This window comes from Salvia hispanica, chromosome 6, assembly GCF_023119035.1.
Source record: "Salvia hispanica cultivar TCC Black 2014 chromosome 6, UniMelb_Shisp_WGS_1.0, whole genome shotgun sequence".
Classification (NCBI taxonomy): domain Eukaryota; kingdom Viridiplantae; phylum Streptophyta; class Magnoliopsida; order Lamiales; family Lamiaceae; genus Salvia; species Salvia hispanica.
In genome coordinates, this window is record NC_062970.1 from 2,176,820 (window position 1) to 2,197,020 (window position 20,201).

Sequence of the window (20,201 nt, forward strand, 5' to 3'; positions counted from 1 at the left end):
GTCAAGTGTGGGTGGTGGAAAAGGCAACTACTTCGGTTGCTGAGTATTGTGAGAATCTAGGGTTTGGTGTGTGAGATTTCCTGAGTGAGTTGGTGCTTGGCGCTTCCAGATCCGGTGTGGTTGAGTTGTGTGGTGTTGTTACCTGCGGTGAGAGGTCGATCTCTTGTCAGTTTCAACGGTGCTCCCTTGGATTGGTTTCTGGTTGAATAGATCTTATTAGTGGCGGGTTTCTGAGCCATCTTTTGATCTATTCAGTTTCTCTCTTGTGTCTTGTGATTAACGGTTTGTGTATGTTGTTTTTGATCCGAGAGGATCTTGTTTGTTATCACTAATCCGTTTATTCAGTGTGCAGGCTTCTTAGGAGGACTTTGTTGATACTTCAAGAACCCTAGATTAGCATATTAACTACGGTTGTAATAGTTAATTGATCTTTGGTTGTAATCTTGATTAATTCAACAAAATCAGTCGCATGGTTAGAGTTTGACTGAGCTCTCCTAATGAAGAACAAAGAGGTCTTGGTAAATAGTGAATCCGCGCCTAATCTGATCCCTACAATGGGCTTAGATGAATTATCAAGTAATAATATATCTCTCAATTGAATTTTCAAGTTTGAACCAATATCATCTTGATGCAATGATGTTATACTACACCTTAATTTCTCATCTTTTTCTTTATTCCTACTCAAACTAGGGTAGGAATACTGGTACTGCAGTTATTTGGCCTAAAATAATTAGACATCTATATCCAAAAACAGTTAAAATTCCATATCTGAACCCGACCTGAAGCGTGTTATGTATACTCGTTCAGCCAGCATGAGTATTCGAACCGATGAATCAGACACCCGAATATCCGAAACTGTTCATATGTTGTGAATTGTTTTTGTCTCTATTTTGGTAATTAGTTAACAACTAATAAAGTGAGAATATAAGCTAAAGTTCTCTTTTTTTCATTAAAAATTTATTATATTCTTTTATTTACTACATGCTAATTATGTGACTTATGTCTTATATGCTAAAAAATACAGTGAAAAGTAGTATAAAAAATCGTGTTCATTTTATTTTCCAAAACAAATGAATATTAGTGTGAATATTCAAAATATTCAAATTGACTAATATCCATAGTTATTTTATAGTACTTCCTCTATCTCAAATAGATGCCACACTTTCTTTTAAAAACAAATTATTTCTTATATTAATATAAATATAATATTTTTTCTAAAATCTTGTGATATTATCAAAGCATGAAATAAAAAGCGGAAAATATGTGTTTGATATGATATACACATAAAAGAGACGCAAAACTAAAAATAAGGCCCTCAAATCTATAGCCTATAGCAGAACAAATCTTTATATACATATCATTAATCATCATATCCATGAATCCATCGTCTATAAATATGTTAATCTCACGAAATAGTTAAAAATAAAAGAAGTAGAGGTCCCCCTCTCTTTTTGTTTTCCGGCAAAGGTCGAATGATTAGGGTAGAGGTCCGCCGCCCGGAGTCGAAGATATATACTCCTTTACATCACGGTACATTGTGTACTGTTGAGAGGGTAGGACTCGAGCAACAAATCCTTCACAACATCCGGTTTCAGAACCATGAACATGCATTTAAATAGTTCATCGAACTCCTTATGGTGACCCTTTGCATCTTCACGTTCAGTAAGATAGAGCATCTCCAATCTTGCCTTAGAGGGTGGAGACGTCCACTCCGATTAAGGAAGGCTCTCGTCGGAGTGGACGATTCCACCTTTTAAGGCGACTTTGGACATGATTTATCTTACCAAGCATGAACATGCAAAGGATCTCCGGAAGGAAATCAACGAACTATTTAAACACAAACACTGTGAAATTTGTTGCTCGAGGTCTACCCTCATGTTTCGTGATCTAAAGAAGTATATCATCTTTGATGATGAAAGCTCGAGTGTCAACAACGATTGTCGAAATCGATGTCATAGATCTGGATTATTTATGTTTTAGTTTATTTCGGTTTAAGTTATTTTTTTTTGTTTTTGTTTCTAGTTTTCTATTCACTTTGTAAATTTTCAATTGATTATGTTAATGGAATTGCTTTATTTTTGTATATTTAAGTTTTCTATAAATTTGGTTTCAAGATTAGGTTCCAGTTTTAGTTTTCTATTCAATGTTACATGAGTTATATAGTCTATACAAATAATATTTCGTGTATATATATAGAGCTGCACTTATATGCATGCTACATAGTACATTCCATAAGTGCAAAAGTAATTCAATACTATGATTAACACTTAATAATCTTAATTAATATTTTAACCTGCATAATTAATGATATTGATGGCGCCGTATGCTTGCGTTGGTACGAATCTCATATATCTAAATTTATACTAACTTATTTACGTTGGTATGAATCTCATAGCTAGATTTTACTATATATGTTGTACATCACATAGTATTTAATCTGTATGATTATAGTTAATAAATATAATTAGTATAGTACTTATATCATATCTATTCTCAAAGGATACATATGTAATTTTATACTAATTGATTTAAAAATAATTAAAAATTATAAACAAATTATAAACAGATTTTAAATGTGAAATACTTAAAAAATCTAATTATTTATATAGAAATGATTTAAAATGATTTAAAATTATGAGTCGAATTTAAATGTGAAATACTTTTAAAAAATCCAATTATTTATACAAAATTTATGTACGTTTATTACTATTCAAAAAATTATGGAGTAGCAGTATATAAAAACTCTTAAATAAAGTATCCGACACCAAAATCTGGACAAGGATCCTAATGTTTTTTTTTTCTTGTGTTGAATTGCACATTTCCACTCTGATTTTCTACATTTCACACACCTTTAAAAGATTAGAAATCCAAAATGACAGCAAATTAATTTCTGGCCCTCTCACGCGGAATGGAGTCAAGAGCAAAACTAAAACTTTTTACTAAAAATAAATAATTATTGAATTAGAAACCGTGTCTTAAAATGAAGTTAAAATAATATCAATGCTTGCTAGCAAATTAAACTACAAATCTTAATGGAGAAAATAATCAACTTAAGTAGTTTCTATTAACTAGAGGCTAAACATTCGAAGTAATTCATTTAAAAAGCACTAATTCAATCCTTATAACGCCTAATTAACGAGAATTAAATAATCAACAAATATGAGTTCAAGCATAACGGCTCTATTGTAGGAAAAAATCACAAAATTTGGTTAAATTTTTGGTTCGCGCCGCAATTTCAAAATCAGTTCGAAAAAATTATAGTATTTGCTTGCAATTATTCCATAACAATTTTTTTGAGCAAAAATGTAAATATGACGCTCAGAAACCTATAGGTGGATGTGTCTCGGCCTGTCCTAACAATGTAGTCTATTTATAAAGAAATCATCGAAAATTGATCGTAAAACATCAACAATATATTATCGATCAACAAATTTCATGGATTTCCTAAATAGATTTTAATGTTGCGAAACAAATCATAATTTGATTAAAAATCATAATTTTTTTGACGAATTACATGAACTTAAACTATAGTGAAATTCATTCACACTTGGCGACTTGCTTTTACAAAACATAATCATTGTTTTGGGAAATTTCCAAGAGCAATACCAACGTATGAGTTGGGACATTGTTTCAACTTTCAAAACTCATATAAATGTGCTCTTGAACATTGTTTGAGTACAAGCTAAATAAAGATCCCATCAAATTCTTCTCATAATAAAAATACTCTGTTTTAGTTGGATTCATGGCAGCCTATGCAGCCTTGGTTTCTCTAATGCATCTCATTGATGACATCGAAAACCATCCTTCCCCTCCCATCTCTCTCGACAAACACCAAACTCGGTCTCTCACTCAAAATGTTCACTTTCTGCAGGAATTTCTCCAAGCGTACAAGTCCCCTGTTTCTGACAGCGACGAAGCAGATCCATTGGAGATGCGTATCGCAGATGCAGCTTATGCGGCTGAAGATGTTATCGAATCTCACATTGTCCGCAAGATCCAGCTCGATAGATCAGCCAAAGCAGCCAAAACCGGAAGCTTCTTCCATTGCTTTCGAGGTCCAAAGGATCCCAGAAATGTCTCATCAAATCACGGTGATGGCGATGGTGATGAAGCGGAGAAGTTGTATCAAGGTGTGCAAAATGTGGTTGATGAAATGGATCGGATCAAGAGAGTGGCGAAGGAGGCCAACACTGAGAAGGCGGTGGTGCTTGGTGATCAAGATCAACGGCGTAGATTCGTCTCTTCTTCTTCCACTGGGAAGAAGAGTAGTGGTTTTATGGTGTTCTCTGATGATGTCTTGGACGGGATCATGGAAAAGCTCGTGGCGGACGCACCCGGTCGCCAAGTCATCCCCATTACTGGTATGGGTGGAATAGGTAAAACTGCTCTTGCAAAAGCTGTTTATTCGAAACAAGTTATTAAAGAGCGTTTTGATATTTGTGCTTGGGCCACTATTTCTGAACAATTCAACATAAGAGAGACTTTATGTGAACTTGTTTCTCAAGCTACTAACATAAACAAGAAAATACTTGGTGAAAAGAGTGAAGAAAAATTAGGAGAAGAGCTATACAAATTTTTGTCGGGTAGAAGGTTTCTGATTGTAATGGATGATGTGTGGAACATCGAGTCTTGGGATGATATACAACATTTCTTTCCTAACAATGAGAATTGTAGTCGGATAGTGGTGACGACTAGGCTATCACAGTTGAGTTCTCAATTGAATAATCATTATACTCACCAAGTGAAATTTCTTGACGAGAGTAGTAGTTGGGTCCTATTCTCCAAAACTGTGTTTGGAGAGGAACATTTTCCTCTTGAATTAGAGAAAATTGGAAAGGAAATTACAAGAAATTGTAGAGGACTTCCTCTATCAATTGTTGTAGTGGGGGGTATTTTGAAAAATGTGGAACGCACACAAGAATGTTGGGAATCAATAAGAAACAACTTAACTTCAACGGTAAATTTGGATGATAATAAGCATTGCTTGAGATTGTTGAAAAAGAGCTACGATCATTTGTCTGTCTACTTAAAGCCTTGTTTTTTATACATGGGCATGTTTGAGGAAGATGGTGTAATTAGAGTCTCAACGCTAACCAAACTATGGATTTCTGAAGGATTTCTTAATCCAATAGAAGGCAAAACTTTGGAAACAGTTGGGAAAGGTATCATAAAGGATTTAGTTGATAGAAATCTCATTTTAGTTGATAAGTTAGGGTGTACCGGAAACATAAAAGTAGTCAAACTTCATGATCTCCTTAGAGACGTATCACTACATGAGGGCAAGAAAGAAGGATTTTATCATGTAATAGGAGAATATAGTCCTCTAGGCATAAATAGCCAACGTCGCGTTGTTATACGCAGAAACACTTCAAAGGAGAAAGTCCTTGATGAGTTGCAATCTATGTCAAATGCTCGGTCCATTATTTGGGAGCATGGGAAAGTTCCACGGTGTCAGAATTTTGGATTGTTGAGGACAATACATGCACATAAAGAAGAAGAATCGTATGCAAATAATCTTGTATCTCGGGATCTTAACTCTTGGCACCTCCATCGTCAAGTTGTTGGCATACCATTTTGTTTTCCATTCCTTCGGTGTTATGGATTCATTTGGGCAATAGGCTCATACAAATCCCGTACTTTCAATTACAAAAACTACGTGAATTCTCTTGTGTCTCGGAATGTTAACTTGAGACACCTCGGTGTTGAAGTTGCTAGCACGTCTTCAGATTTTTCTTCTTTCAATCACCTTTGGAATCTGCAGAGATTGATAGTTTCTTGTCCGCGTAGATTTATTGTGCCTAGTGAGATTTGGAAAATGACCCAACTAAGGCATATTGAGATGGCTGGGAGAAAATTTCTTCTACCAGATCCATCAAGTGATGTTGCCATCATGGAGAATCTAGTGGTACTTGAGGGAGCACGTAATTTCAAGTGTGAAGGAGAGATGGTTAAGAGAATTCCCAATATTAAGAAATTGAGGATACAATATTCAGGCAACAAGGGAAAGGGCTATGATGATTATTATCGTCTGAGCAATATTGATCGTCTGTGTAGATTAGAATCTCTCGATATCTTGTGTTGGTTTGATTTTAGAGGGAATGCCTCTTTGTATAAGCTCACCTTTCCCCAAACCCTAAAGAGATTGAATCTTCAAATGGAGCTTCACTTTGAATGGGAACCGATGTTGGAAAAGATAGGTTCGTTGCTCCTTCTTGAGAAGTTGAAGTTGTGGTTTGGATGCTCCTTCTTGAGAAGTTGAAATTGTGGTTTGGATGCTTTGGAACAGCCAAGTGGGAAATATTTGAAGATCAATTCCCTTGTCTCAAATACTTGGGGTTGTTTGGGTGCCATAGCTTGAAACATTTGACTACAGAAGCGAACTCCATTTTTCCATGCCTTGAGAAGCTTCACCATTATAATATGAAAGGATTGGTAAGTATCCCATCTCAAATTGGATACATACCGACTCTCCAATGCATAGAGATGAATCTTCCCAACGAATCAATGGTGAAATGTGCAAAAGAGATTGTAGAGGAGCAAATGGATTTACAAGGAGACAATCTTCCCTTTCGTATTCAAGTTTGGCATCGCAAGAAGAACCAATCAATGCAGAGTTTCGCAGGTCCCAACTTCAAAGTTCATATATCTGATTTCTAGTATTAGGTTTGAGATTTGTTTTCTTCACATTTTCAATGAAGTATTGTTGTATTTGCAATTGTAATAGTTTACCTTATGTTAAAATATTCTACAATGCATTTACATCAATCTCATAAACTTGTATGGAGGCAGGGTATATTCATTATACTATTTGTGATGTGAATTTCACTCAAAACAATCTCAATACAAAAACCCTTTCATTTTTCTTTCAAAGTTCTTTTATTTTGATTTAAAATTTATTTAGAGATAAAAAAATAATTGTTAATACAAGTGTGTAATAGGAAACTAAGTTGGTAATCTTACTTAAATCAACATGATATTTGTAAATTGAAATACGAACTAAATTTTATTGCGGCATCTTTTTTGTTTTCGGTTTATTTGATTCATGCATGCATTGAGAAAACAATGGTTTCTTATTTCAGTCTGTATAAATAGAGACGGAATTATCACATGATATAATACTATTTTTGAAAATCTCATATATTAGGGAAGAATGAATTATTTACTATATTATTTAATCTCTTATTTATTCTCTTCCATGAATAAATATAAATATGCTAGAATATCTACCATATCTAAGAAGATCTTGTCATATCCTATTTGAATTAGGATTTGAATTTAAATCATAGGCATAAAAATCGCCTATTCCATAATTATTTGGGAGGATTTATTATTATTTTCTTGCTCCGTGATATTTTATTCTACTCCGTAAAATATCCAAATAAAATCATAGGCTAATTAAATAGCCTATAATTCGAAAGTCCCCCTTATTTCTCCCAAAATACACGCCAACTACTAAAATCAAATCTCTCCATATCTTCTCAAATCTTTAATTTATTTAATTAAAGATATTATTTTGGCACTCTATAAATACATGAGAGATCCTAAACCCTAGCAACACAAATCACGCCCCACTCCTCCCAAATTTTTGAAATCTCTCTCTCCCACTCTCTCCAAAATTTCTTCTACTTTTCTTCAAGATTTCTTCATCAATTGAGAAGAATTCAAGTTGAAATTCAAGATTTGTTGAAGAATCAAGGCTATAACTTGTTTCTACCGTTCATTCTTTTGGAAAATGTATTTTCTATATTAATCTTTCTTCTTCTACTGGTCAATCGGTGTTCTTGAGTCCACATGCATTTAGAATGAGCGAAAGGGAAATTAATCGGTGAAATTGGGGTGCATGAGATAAGTGTGTGTGTGTGTGACCGAGTGTGTGTGTGACCGAGTGTGTGTGTGTGCACGCCTCGAAAGGCGTGCACATGTCTTGTGTTCGTGTGCGTGTGTGGTGTGTGTAGATCACTCATGCGTGACTCGATTTGTTGGTGAATTTGGGGTTGTTATTTAAATAAAAACGATTTACTAATCGTACTTTAATTTTTGGATGTTGATATTAAAGATTTATCGATGGGAAAAAGGGAAATTTGGGAACATGCATGATTTTGAATCAATGTTCGAAACTGATTTGTGATACGCCTAATTTAAAGATGATACTTCGCGCTCTCAGCGTGATAAACGAGGAGAAGAGAATACTTTTGAGTTAAGCCGACAAGGTGGGCTTTCTTTTAAAATAAAGACATTGTCCTAAACTGATATTGATGAGAATGAAATATGTGTTATCATGCCTTGATTTGTTTTGTCGTGCCTATCCCTCGTGGCTATGCCACTATTGTTATAATCGAATTTGGATCCTTGTAGAGCCGCAAACTCTACTTGGATTAGTGTACACCAATGTTAGACCGAGTGCTGGCGTACGGGTCGGCCGGTCTAGTGACCTGGATTGCGGCCGCATTCCTTGTCATGTAGAATGAGGATATGGTAAGCGTCGATGTGAAAAATGGTTGCGCGGCCGTGATATTTGATAAAGAATATATTTTGGTGCCTCGGGCCTTTCTAAAGATAAAACCCCGATGGACACTTGAAATGGCATGACAATTACTATTGTTGATAAAACTATTTTCGGCATAACTACTGAGTATGATTATAGTACTCGGCCCTGCATGTGTTTCCCTATGTGCGGAGTTGAGCGGTGACGCGGACGCGGTGTTGAGTAGGAAATAATAATAGGATCTGTTGAAACTTTAAGTGTCGTTGTGTCTCCATACATAGCTTCACTTCTCTCTTGGTCGCTTCCGCTAGAAATATGAAACTTGTGATCTTTTGGTTGGGTTGAATTATTTTATTTCGTGGGAATATTTTGGATATGAAACAAACAGATGAGATTATTTTGGAACCTTTGCTATTTCGGAGCATTTATTGTGATAGCCTTTTGTTGGATTTCATTGCTAAGGCATTATTCTTTTCCTATTTAATTGTTCATTAAATGCTCTGGTAAATTACCTCTAAATGAGACCCTAGCCTGTGATCTTTGTTGCATTTAAGTCTTCTTAGATAGCGATCGTCATTATTATTATATCCTAAAATGGCGGGTCGTTACAATACCTTTCTCTCTTTGAAAAATAATCTAAATTTTGGATGACAGGATTTTTAATACACAATTGATAAATAAGAGAAAAAAAAGAAAAGAGAAATTGAGTAAAATATCAGAGAGAAGAGAGAGGAAAAGAAATAATGTTAAGAAATTTTACATAAATAGAAATAAACTAATTTTAATGGGCAGATTAAAATAAAAAAAAATAAGACTGATTTTTTTAGTTAATGAAATATTACAATTTGAGGCGAAAAAGTAAAGCTCATCTTTTTTTCTTTTTTTTTTGTTTGACCACAGGTGTACCGAACCCACCTTCAGCGGAATTCGACTAATCCTGCTCGACCGGGTTTGCAGATTAAGGCCGAAAGTCTACCAGCGGATGGTGGGATTTGAATCCGTGATCTCAAGGTCACCATAGCTCCGCGCTGCCAACTGCGCTACGACCCGTTGGTAGTAAAGCTTATCTTTTAATTGTATTGGTTCTCTTGAAGCCCAAATATTTTTGGAAACAAGCCGATGATGGGACAGTAGGCCCAACAACTTATTAAAATTTATGACCCATCTCTCTTTAAACTGAATACTAGTATTTAATATTTTCTCATAGCAATACTTTCAAAGCACCAAACATAACTAAAAATAAAATAATAAATTGGTCGATTTATTACCCTTAATCTAATCTGATTTGTAAAGTTGTCTCGATAAACATTGAATCGATTAAAAGAAATTAATGTTGAACCAATTATAATAGTGCATAACTTAAGGCCACATAAGCATTACACCAAAAACAACTTAATTAGTGAAAATATATATAACTACAAGTGGATATAATACTTCTTTTTGGTGTTAATGGTTGTAGGTAGATGCTCTAAATTCCGTAATTAGGTGGGATGACAATTTTACTCATCAAATTTAAAGATATTGAGTCGTTTCGGCAACTTGTGCCCAATTATAATTTTGTTTCTTAGGAAAATAAAAAATTTAGGACTCTTTCACAAGTTGTCATGATTCTCCATGCTCAAAAGTAAAACTGCTTTTGCAAAAGCTGTTTATTCGAAACAAGTTATTAAAGAGCGTTTTGATGTTTGTGCTGGGGCTACTATTTCTAAACAATTCAACATAAGAGAGATTTTATGTGAACTTGTTTCTCAAGCTACTAACGCAAATAAGAAATTACTTGGTGAAAAGAGTGACGAAAAATTAGGAGAAGAGCTATACAAATTTTTGTGGGGTAAAAGGTTTCTGATTGTAATGGATGATGTGTGGAACATCGAGTCTTGGGATGAGATACAACATTTCTTTCCTAACAATGGGAATTGTAGTCGGATAGTGGTGACGACTAGGTTATCCCAGTTGAGTCCTCAATTGAATAATCATTATAGTTACCAAGTGAAATTTCTTGATGAGAGTAGTAGTTGGGTCCTATTCTCCTAAACTGTGTTTGGAGAGGAACCTTTTCCTCTTGAATTGGAGAAAATTGGAAAGGAAATTACAAACAATTGTAGAGGACTTCCTTTATCAATTGTTGTAGTGGGAGGTATTTTGAAAAATATTGAACACACAAAAGAGTGTTGGGAATCAATAAAAAACAACTTAACTTCAGTGGTGAATTTGGATGATGATAAGCATTGCTTGAGATTGTTGAAAAAGAGCTACGATCATTTGTCTGTCTACTTAAAGCCTTGTTTTTTATACATGGGCATGTTTGAGGAAGATGATGCAATTAAAGTCTCTATGGTAATCAAACTATGGATTTCTGAAGGATTTCTCAAACCAGTAGAAGAAAAACTTTGGAAACAATTGGGAAAAGGTTCATAAAGGATTTAGTTGATAGAAATCTCATTTTAGTTGATCGGCTGGGTAGTAACGGAAACATAAATGAAGTCAAACTTCATGATTTGCTTAGAGATGTTTCAGTGAACGAGGACAAGAAAGATGGATTTTATCATGTGATTGGAGAATCTAGTCCCCGAGGCATTAATAGCCAATGCCGCGTTGTTATACGCAGGATTGTAGGAAAACATGGAACATGTGGGAAATTTGAAAAGGCTAGGCCTTTGGCCTTTCATCTTTTGGTAACCTCCAAATGCTTTATGGTATGCCTTAATGTCTAGACCTTTGAGGTGGTCTCCCCTATCCTATAAATAGGTGGAGTTTGGGAGAGGAAAACACACCAACAATCATTCTCTCTTCTCTCTAAGCTCAAGCATTCTAGTTCGCATCTTAGGATCATTGCATTGCTCGGTTCTCGCCTCCAATTCAAGTTCGCCGGACCCTACGAGTTTGAGGTGCTTCAACTCGGTAGGAGGAAAGTTGTTTCATCTTTGGGGACGTTGCGCCAATCCGTGAGCACTAGCCGGAGCGTATCTCGTCTTGCGGAGAGAGGGTTACCTCGACTCGACTTGAAGAAGACTGTAGTTTGCATCTTGATCCTTTTATTACATTAACGTTGTTTAATTTACCTTCTAGCTTTTTGGTTCTTTTGTAATAGCAATAGTTTGCCCGTGTAAAGGCTACACTATTTCCAACAATCGCAAGACGAGATACTGTACTCTTACCATCATCATGTCGACCGAAGCCGGAGGAAACATAAAATTCAAAGCTGGAATGAAGCAACAAACAGACGCAATGTCGATGCGCAATGAAGTGGTTAATTTCTTGAGATCCATTCTCTTGATAATTGTGTTTATCGTTTGTTATTTGACAAGCAAGACCAGTTTTGACTTGGTAGTAATAATGCATGTGGTGTTGAATATACCAATGCACATATGGTTCAAGATAATTGTGTACTTATTGATGGAGACAATATTGTACAAATTATTTGAACGTGTTGTTATAAACAACAAAGATCACGAGGTGGTCGCAATGGTCTCCGACGTAACCATGGTAATAATCCAAATGAATGGTTTGTTGATACGGGTGCCACATGTCATGTGTGCTCCGAGAGATGCATTTTTCTTACTTACAAATCTGTTGGAGGTAGAAAATTACACATGGGAAACCAAGCCTCTTCTAAGGTGGTTGGTGTGGGTAACGTGTTCCTAAAATTAGGATCTGGAAAGGTTCTTACCCTTAAGGATGTGCTGCATGTCCCAGACATCCGAAATAATTTGGTGTCAGGCTCACTTCTAGTAAATCATGGATTTTCACTAGAATTTGAGTGTGAAAAGGTTATATTGACCAAGTATGGAAAGTTCATAGGTGAAGGTCACCTAGTGAATGGGCTTTTTGAGCTGAATGTTATGGTCATCACCGTGGAAAAGCAATAAGCAATAAGGAAGATGACACATCTTCTTATTTGCTTGAGTGCTCTGATTTATGGCATAAAAGATTAGGACATGTAAATCTAAATGCTATAAACAGATTAGTAAATCTTGATTTACTAAAAGTTGATGAGTTAATTCACAAAAGAAATGTGAAGTCTGTGTTGAAACAAAAATGACCAAGTTGCCGTTCCGTTCGGTAGAACGGAGCACAAAACCTCTAGAATTGATCCATACAGATATATGTGATTTAAACTTTGTGCAAACCAGAGGTGGTAAAAAGTATTTCATCACATTCATTGATGATTGCACGAGGTATTGTTACATTTACTTATTAAGAAGTAAAGATGAGACAATTGAAGCGTTTAAAGACTTCAAAAATGAAGCCGAAAATCAACTTAATTGTCGAATTAAGTGTGTTCGAAGTGATAGAGGTGGTGAATATGTGGCGCCGTTTGCAATTTTATGTCATGCAAGTGGTATAATTCACCAAACCACGGCTCCATATTCTCCTCAGTCGAATGGTGTTGCTGAGCGCAAAAATCGAACACTGAAAGAGATGATGAATGCTTTGTTGATTAATTCAGGATTATCCCAGAACATGTGGGGGGAAGCTTTGCTAACCGCAAATTACATCTTGAATAAGATTCCACTCAAAATTAGGGATGTGACTCCTTATGAATTGTGGAAGGGAAAGCAACCTTCATATACATACCTTAAAGTGTGGGGGTGTTTAGCAAAGGTACAAGTGCCGCCTCCAAAACAAGTTGCAATTGGCCCTAAAACAGTCGATTGTATCTTTATTGGATATGCATTGAACAGTTGCGCATGTCGCTTCTTAGTTCATAAGTCAGCTATACATGATGTAGCTGAAGGAACAATAATTGAGTCAAGGAATGTTGTATTCTTTGAGAATGTGTTTCCTTGCAAGAAGCAAGATGATCGTTCTAGTGAAAGAATGATGGATGAAACCACTAGTTCTAATTCTCCAAAAGTGACGAGGACAAGTCTTGAGGATGTAGAACCAAGACGTGGTAAAAGAGTTAGAGTGGCTAAGACTTTTGGTCCATAATTCATAACTTTTATGTTGGATGGTGAACCAAAGTCACTATCAGAAGCATTGTCTGGCCCAGACGCAGTGTGGTGGCTAGAAGCTATCAACAGTGAAATGGAATCCATTATGCTAAATAACACATGTTAGTAGACTTGCCGGAAGGCTGCAAGGCCTTAGGATGCAAGTGGATTCTGAAAAAGAAATATAAACCCGATGGTACTGTAGATAAGTACAAAGCTCGCCTAGTGGTGAAAGGCGTCAAGCAGAATGAAGGGCATGACTTATTTGATACTTACTCACCTGTTACGAGAATAGCTTCCATCGGGTGCTTCTTGCGATTGCTGCGTTGCACAATCTTGAGATTCACCAAATGAATGTGAAAACTGTGTTTCTGAATGGTGATTTGGAAGAAGAGATATACATGGAGCAACATGAAGGGTTTGTTGTGCCCGGGCAAGAACGCAAGGTATGCAAATTAGTAAAGTCTCTTTATGGATTGAAGCAAGCGCCGTTGCAATGGCACTTGAAGTTCGACAATGTGATGTTGTCAAATGGATTCACTATCAACGAGTGTGATAAGTGTGTTTACATTAAGAACACAGATAACGAGTTTGTTATTGTGTGTCTGTATGTTGATGATATGTTGATAATGGGCAGCAATAGTGCCATTATTAACGAGACAAAAAACATGTTGAAAATAAATTTCGATATGAAAGATATGGGTCTAGCTGATGTGATTCTCGGAATCAAAATAGTGAGAACTAATGAGGGAATTGCTTTAACGCAATTGCATTATGCTGAGAAAATGCTTAAGAAATTCAACTCGTTTGATTGTAAGCCAGCAAAGACTCCTTTGGAGCTTAATGTCCATCTAAGCAAGAATATGAGTGAGCCTATTACTCAAGGAGAGTATGCAAAGGTTATAGGAAGTCTTATGTTTATCACGAACTGTACTAGACCAGATCTTGCTTGTACAGTGAACAAGTTGAGCCGATTCACGAGCAATCCAAGCAAGGAACATTGGAAAGCTCTGTGCAGAGTTTTGAGATACTTGAAGTATACTATTGACTTTGGATTGCACTACACAAGATATCCCCAAGTACTTGAAGGGTACTGTGACACAAATTGGATCTCTGATTCAAAAGACTCATTTTTGACGAGTGGGTATGTCTTCACTGTGGGGGGTGGTGCTGTTTCGTGGATGTCAGCGAAACAGACGTGTATTGCTCGCTCCACCATGGAATCAGAGTTTATCGCTTTGGATAAAACAGGGGAAGAAGCTAAGTGGCTCTGAAATTTCCTAGAATGTATTCCATGTTGGAAGAAGCTAGTGCCCACAGTAGTGATACACTGTGATAGTAAAGCAGCTATAGGTAGAACACACAGTGGCTTCTATAATGATAAGTCTCGACACATTCGTCGACGACATAATACTGTAAGACAGTTGATCACAAGTGGTGTTATCGCAGTTGACTATGTTAAGTCGGTGGACAACATAGCGGATCCATTAACAAAAGGTTTAAACCGTGATCAAATGCATAAATTGCTAAAAGGAATGGGACTGAAAACCACATCTTAAAAGATGAGTATAGTGGTAACCCAACCATACGATTGGAGATCCCATGAGATTGGTTCAATGGGAAACGAAGCTATACAAATCTAGTTGTAACACTCAGAAGATTTTAATCTTCACCCATTCTTTAGAAAGCATTGAGTGTTGTAACCTGCACGTGGTAAGAGGTTAAGTCTTTTGACTTTTAATGATTCTTGAAATCTCAGGGAGATGAAGTATGGAGGATACTCATGAAAGAATCACCTATGTAAGTGAGAAGTGAGGCCGCTTCGTGTGTGTGAGTCACTTATGAATTCCAAAGAGGTGTTCCACGGCCGAAACGGACACAAACGTGAGAACTGATGGAGTTGAGACAATATTGTATTGATACTATTGACTAGGCATACACCAAGGAGGAATAGTTCAAGGCATCGCGTCCATTAGCCCGCCGGTATGTCCGATAGTGTTGACTATGCAAGGTTCAAAACCACAAGTTACCTCTCCAAAGACAGTATCGTTTCTCGAGAACTGAGCAAAGAGTCTGCATACGTGCATTTGTGTCCGGTATTGGTTTGAGCTTGCGGCGCTCTAACCAATGTGTGGGATTGTAGGAAAACATGGAAAAAAACAAGGAACACTTCAAAGAAGAAAGTCCTTGATGAGTTGCTATCTATGTCAGATGCTCGTTCCATTATTTGGGAGCATGGGAAAGTTCCGCGGTGTCAGAAATTTGGATTGTTGAGGACAATACACGCATATAAAGATGATAAAAATACGATGAATAATCTTGTGTCTCGAGAAGTTAACTATTGGCACCTCCATCAAACTATTATGCAACCATTTGAATACCCTTCCGTTCGGTATTATGGATTCTTTTGGGCAATATGCTCATACAAGTTCCGTACATTCACATACAAAAACTATGTGAATTCTCTTGTGTCTCGGTATGTTAACTTGAGACACCTCTGTGTTGAAATTGCTAGCATGTCTTCAGTTTTTTCTTCTTTCAATCACCTTTGGAATCTGCAGAGATCGACAGTTTCATGTCCACGTAGATGTAATGTGCCTAGTGAGATATGGAAAATGCCTCAACTAAGGCACATTGAGATGGCAGGGAGCACGTAATTTCAAGTGCGATGGAAAGATCGTTTCGAGAATTCCCAATATTAGGAAATTGAAGATACAATATTCAGGTAGCAAGGGAAAGGGCTATGATGATTATTATAGTCTGAGCAATATTGATCGTCTGTGTAGATTAGAATCTCTCGATATCTTGTGTTGGTTTGATTTTAGAGGGAATGCCTCTTTGTACAAGCTCACCTTTCCCCAAACCCTAAAGAGTTTAAATCTTCAAATGGAACTTCACTTTGAATGGGAGCCGATGTTGGAAAAGATAGGTTTGTTGCCCCTTCTTGAGAAGTTGAAGTTGTGGTTTGGATGCTTTGGAATAGCCAAGTGGGAAATATTTGAAGATCAATTCCCTTGTCTCAAATACTTGGGGTTGTTTGGGTGTCATAGCTTGAAACATTTGACTACAGAAGCGAACTCCATTTTTCCATGCCTTGAGAAGCTTCAGCTTTATTATTTGTGTTGAATATTTGTGGTCTACTTTAATTGGACCTTGGGTATTTAATTAAGTTTTGGGCTTGTCCCAAATTGATTAAATGCTATGGCCCAATGTTTGTGTAATGGTGGCCCAACCCGGCTTGATCCATTACTTACCCAGGCTGCACCGATGCTTGCCACGTGGGACTCTCACCCGGATCCTGCTTTGTGGCCGTTGATTCTGTGTTGTGTTTGTTAAGTGAGAGGCCGACCTCTCACTTACCCTAATTCAACCACTCACCTCTCTCTCTCTTTCCAGTATTCTCTCTGCCTTCTCTCTTCTTTCTCTCTCTTGTTTTCAGGCGACTTCGCCGGTGAACTCCTCAGATCTTTGGGTTACACCGATTGATCCTTGTTTTAGTGGGTCCTATCGGTTTAGATCTTGAGTTTGGAGACTTTCTCGGTTTCCAACAGAGTACTTGAAGGATTCTTACTTAGGGTTTGAATCTGGTGAAGTCTGGCGTTCAAGAAGTGAGAACTTGTGAGGATCTTGTGAGTTTCTGGTGACTGTGAGGTGTTCTATAGGAGTACCACTATATATTAATAATAAGTTTATTGCATAAAAATATTACTTAAAAATGAAGGAATCAAAATAAAAATCTTCAATAAAAGAAATATCCCTATATTTACTAAAACGACGCCTCGATCTTCTCCCAAAACTAGTCTACAGACTACAGTTTTCTTCTCTTTCAAAGTAGAGCAACGGAGTTCTCTTCTCCATTACTAAATTTCCTCTTCATTTAAATTTTCTAATCCATAACAATGGTTTCTCTGTATTTTTATCCTCTCCCCACAATTTTTCTCTAATTTTCCAAGAAGACGAAGTTGTCGAGGGGTCGGGAGGCGGAGCTGCCATGGGTCGCCGGCAAATTACAGAGCTTCCCGGCGGCACTCACGGACCGATGGTGGGCCCCACCCGACCCCACCTGGGTCCGTCATTGACTGTTGTGACCTGAGCCATATCCTTACTATTCTGTCTTAGTTGCATTTACTTGTTGTTACTTAGATCCGAAAGGATCTTGTGTTGGTTCACTGATCTATCTACTTGAGTGTGCAGGTACTAATTGGACAAGGACTTGGATTCCAGATTGTTTGAAATCTTGGAATAGTTAGGGCTCGAATTAGGGTTCGATATCTGTAATAGTTAGATACCTCAGTGAGTTAGATTACTTGTAATCTTGTAATACCTTTGTACTTGGCTTGTAACTTCTGAGATTAGCCATCTCAGAACCCAATTAATAAAGAGGTCCCGGTAATTAGCGAATCCCGAGTGATCTGATTCCTACAATTTGAAAGGATTGGAAAGTATTCCATCTGAAATTGGATACATACCGACTCTCCAAAACATACAGATAGATCTTCCCAACGAATCAATGGTGAAATGTGCAAAACATACAGATGGATCACTAGTTGTCATGATTCTCCATGCTCAAAATTTCCTCATAGAGTAGAAAGAAAAGAAAAAACAAATCAATAAAGTGTAATAGTCGAAGGCATATGAAAATCACATTATATTGTCTACGATTAATCGTTGGAAATAACACAATTATATGTTAATTTAATCCGAAACATTCTAGTCTTTTATAGTTACTAAACATGCTAAAATTTTCCAATAATTAAAGTACATGATCAAGAAAATAGAAATAGAGAAGCAATTCAAAATAGAAATAACAATAAAAACACTCAAATTAACGTATGAACAAAATTAAATCTTTTGTCCCAAATCACAAGCGAAAAGCAAAGAAAGAACACAAAAATAGCAAGGAACATATTTTGTGGAAAAAATTGGGACATTAAATTGTAAAAGGTGGTCAATCAATGCATGCATGTTCCCAATTTAGTTTTTGTTTGGAATGCATCTTCCATATATTCCTATTATTCTCGACGTAGACATATACATATATGCAATCTTATAATGATATAGGTTACTAGTATCACATAAAAATTAGATTGAGAGATTCTTTGGAATATTATTTTTTGGGTTCCATTTTATTTGGAATGCTAGACCACGAGAATACAATCTTACCTTTTTGAATTCCACTTTTAGTGAAAAGAAATTTCTCACAAGGGACATAAATTTCGTTTACAAATATAACTATAACGGATCATCTTCTATTGCTTATAGCATCATACAAAATCAAATCTCCACCTTTAGATGTATGTGGCTGCCCTTTCCAAATCACAAAGGCAATTTTGATCTTTGTGGTTGGTTTTCTGAATTGGAATGAAACAAAATCAAAATGCTTCCGCTTCACTTCTTTTTTGTCTTACTATTCGTTTACAAATGTGTAGTTAACATAATTTTATTACCATATTTTAATTCGTTGAAAGCCATACTTTTATCAGATATATCATTATTTTTTCGGGGTGCATGATATGCGAATATATAAGTATTCGAAACCGATGGATCAAACACCCGAATATCCGAAATTGGTCATGGTGAATTGTTTTTGTATATATATTGGTAATAAGTAAATAATTAAATCAAGAATTTTAAAAATTCTACAAAGCTAAAATTTTCCAATTTTCAATAAATATATATAATATTCTTTTTATTTACATGCTAATTATATGACTTAATCATGGGACTCTATGTCTTTATATGCTGAAAAGTACATTTTATTTTCCAAAACAGATGAATATTACTTACTAGTGTGAATATGCAAAATATTCAAATTGACTAATACTCTCTCTGTCCCATTAGAAATGAAACGTTTTCCTTTTTGGTTTGTCCCATTAAAAATGAAATGTTCCTATAAATGGAAACAATACTCTCTCTACTTTTCCTTCTTTCTTACTTTACTCTCTCTTCATTAACTCACAAAACAACACTACATAAAATCTTGTGCCGAAAAGCAAATGTTGCATATTTAGTGGGACGGAGGGAGTATATCTTCCCGTCCAAATAGATGCAGTCATACTTTTTTTTTTAGTTTATCCCACAAAAAATGTCATATTTAAAGTTTTTTAGTTAATGTAAATATAATATTTTCTCTTTTCACTTAATACATGATACAACATCTCCTAAAATCTTAACATTATCAAAATATGAAATCGAGAAAAATAGCGTATATAGGGAGGATAGATAAAATTAAAGAGGTAAAATATGTGCTAATATGATATAGATGAAAGAGACGCAACCGCTATAAATAAGCAGAACAAATCTCTGTATATACATATATATCATCAAATCCATCGTATATAAATATGCTAATCTCACGAAATAGTTAAAAATAAAACAAGTAGAAACGTTTTCTTCTTCTCCAAATATATATTATATATATACTCCTTTGGGTCACGAAACATCGTGTACTGATTGTGGAGAGGACTCGAGCAACAAATCCGTTACAACATTATGAACATGCGCTTGAATAACTCGTGGATCTCCTACGGTTTGCATCTTGTATGATAAAGCATCTCCAAAGTTTCCTTAGAAGGTGGAGACGTCACGTCCACTCCAATCTGTAATCAGTAAGGAGATCCACGAGTTATACAAACGCATGTTCATAATTCTAAAACTGGATGATGTGAAGAATTTGTTGCTCGAGTCCCACCTTGTACACAAACAGTACACGATGTTTCGTGACCAAAATGAGTATATATCTTTGATGATGATGAATCTCCACCCCGAGGAGGAGCTGG

The 20,201-nt window shown here is 36.0% G+C and overlaps 1 protein-coding gene across 2 annotated transcripts in view; it reads left to right on the plus strand.

Annotated features, from left to right (window-relative positions):
- The first annotated feature begins 3,694 nt into the window (after window positions 1-3,694).
- Window positions 3,695-20,201, plus strand: part of LOC125193246 — an 18,458-nt gene continuing 1,951 nt past the window's right edge. The window contains exons 1-2 of one of the 2 annotated variants that reach the window (XM_048091010.1): window positions 3,695-4,376; window positions 16,010-16,071. In XM_048091010.1, the coding sequence (XP_047946967.1) occupies window positions 3,743-4,376; window positions 16,010-16,050 (675 nt within the window). In that variant the 5' untranslated portion in view covers window positions 3,695-3,742 and the 3' untranslated portion in view covers window positions 16,051-16,071. Of the gene's footprint in view, window positions 4,377-16,009; window positions 16,072-20,201 lie in introns of those variants that run through there. The other variant, XM_048091009.1, reaches the window with a different exon arrangement.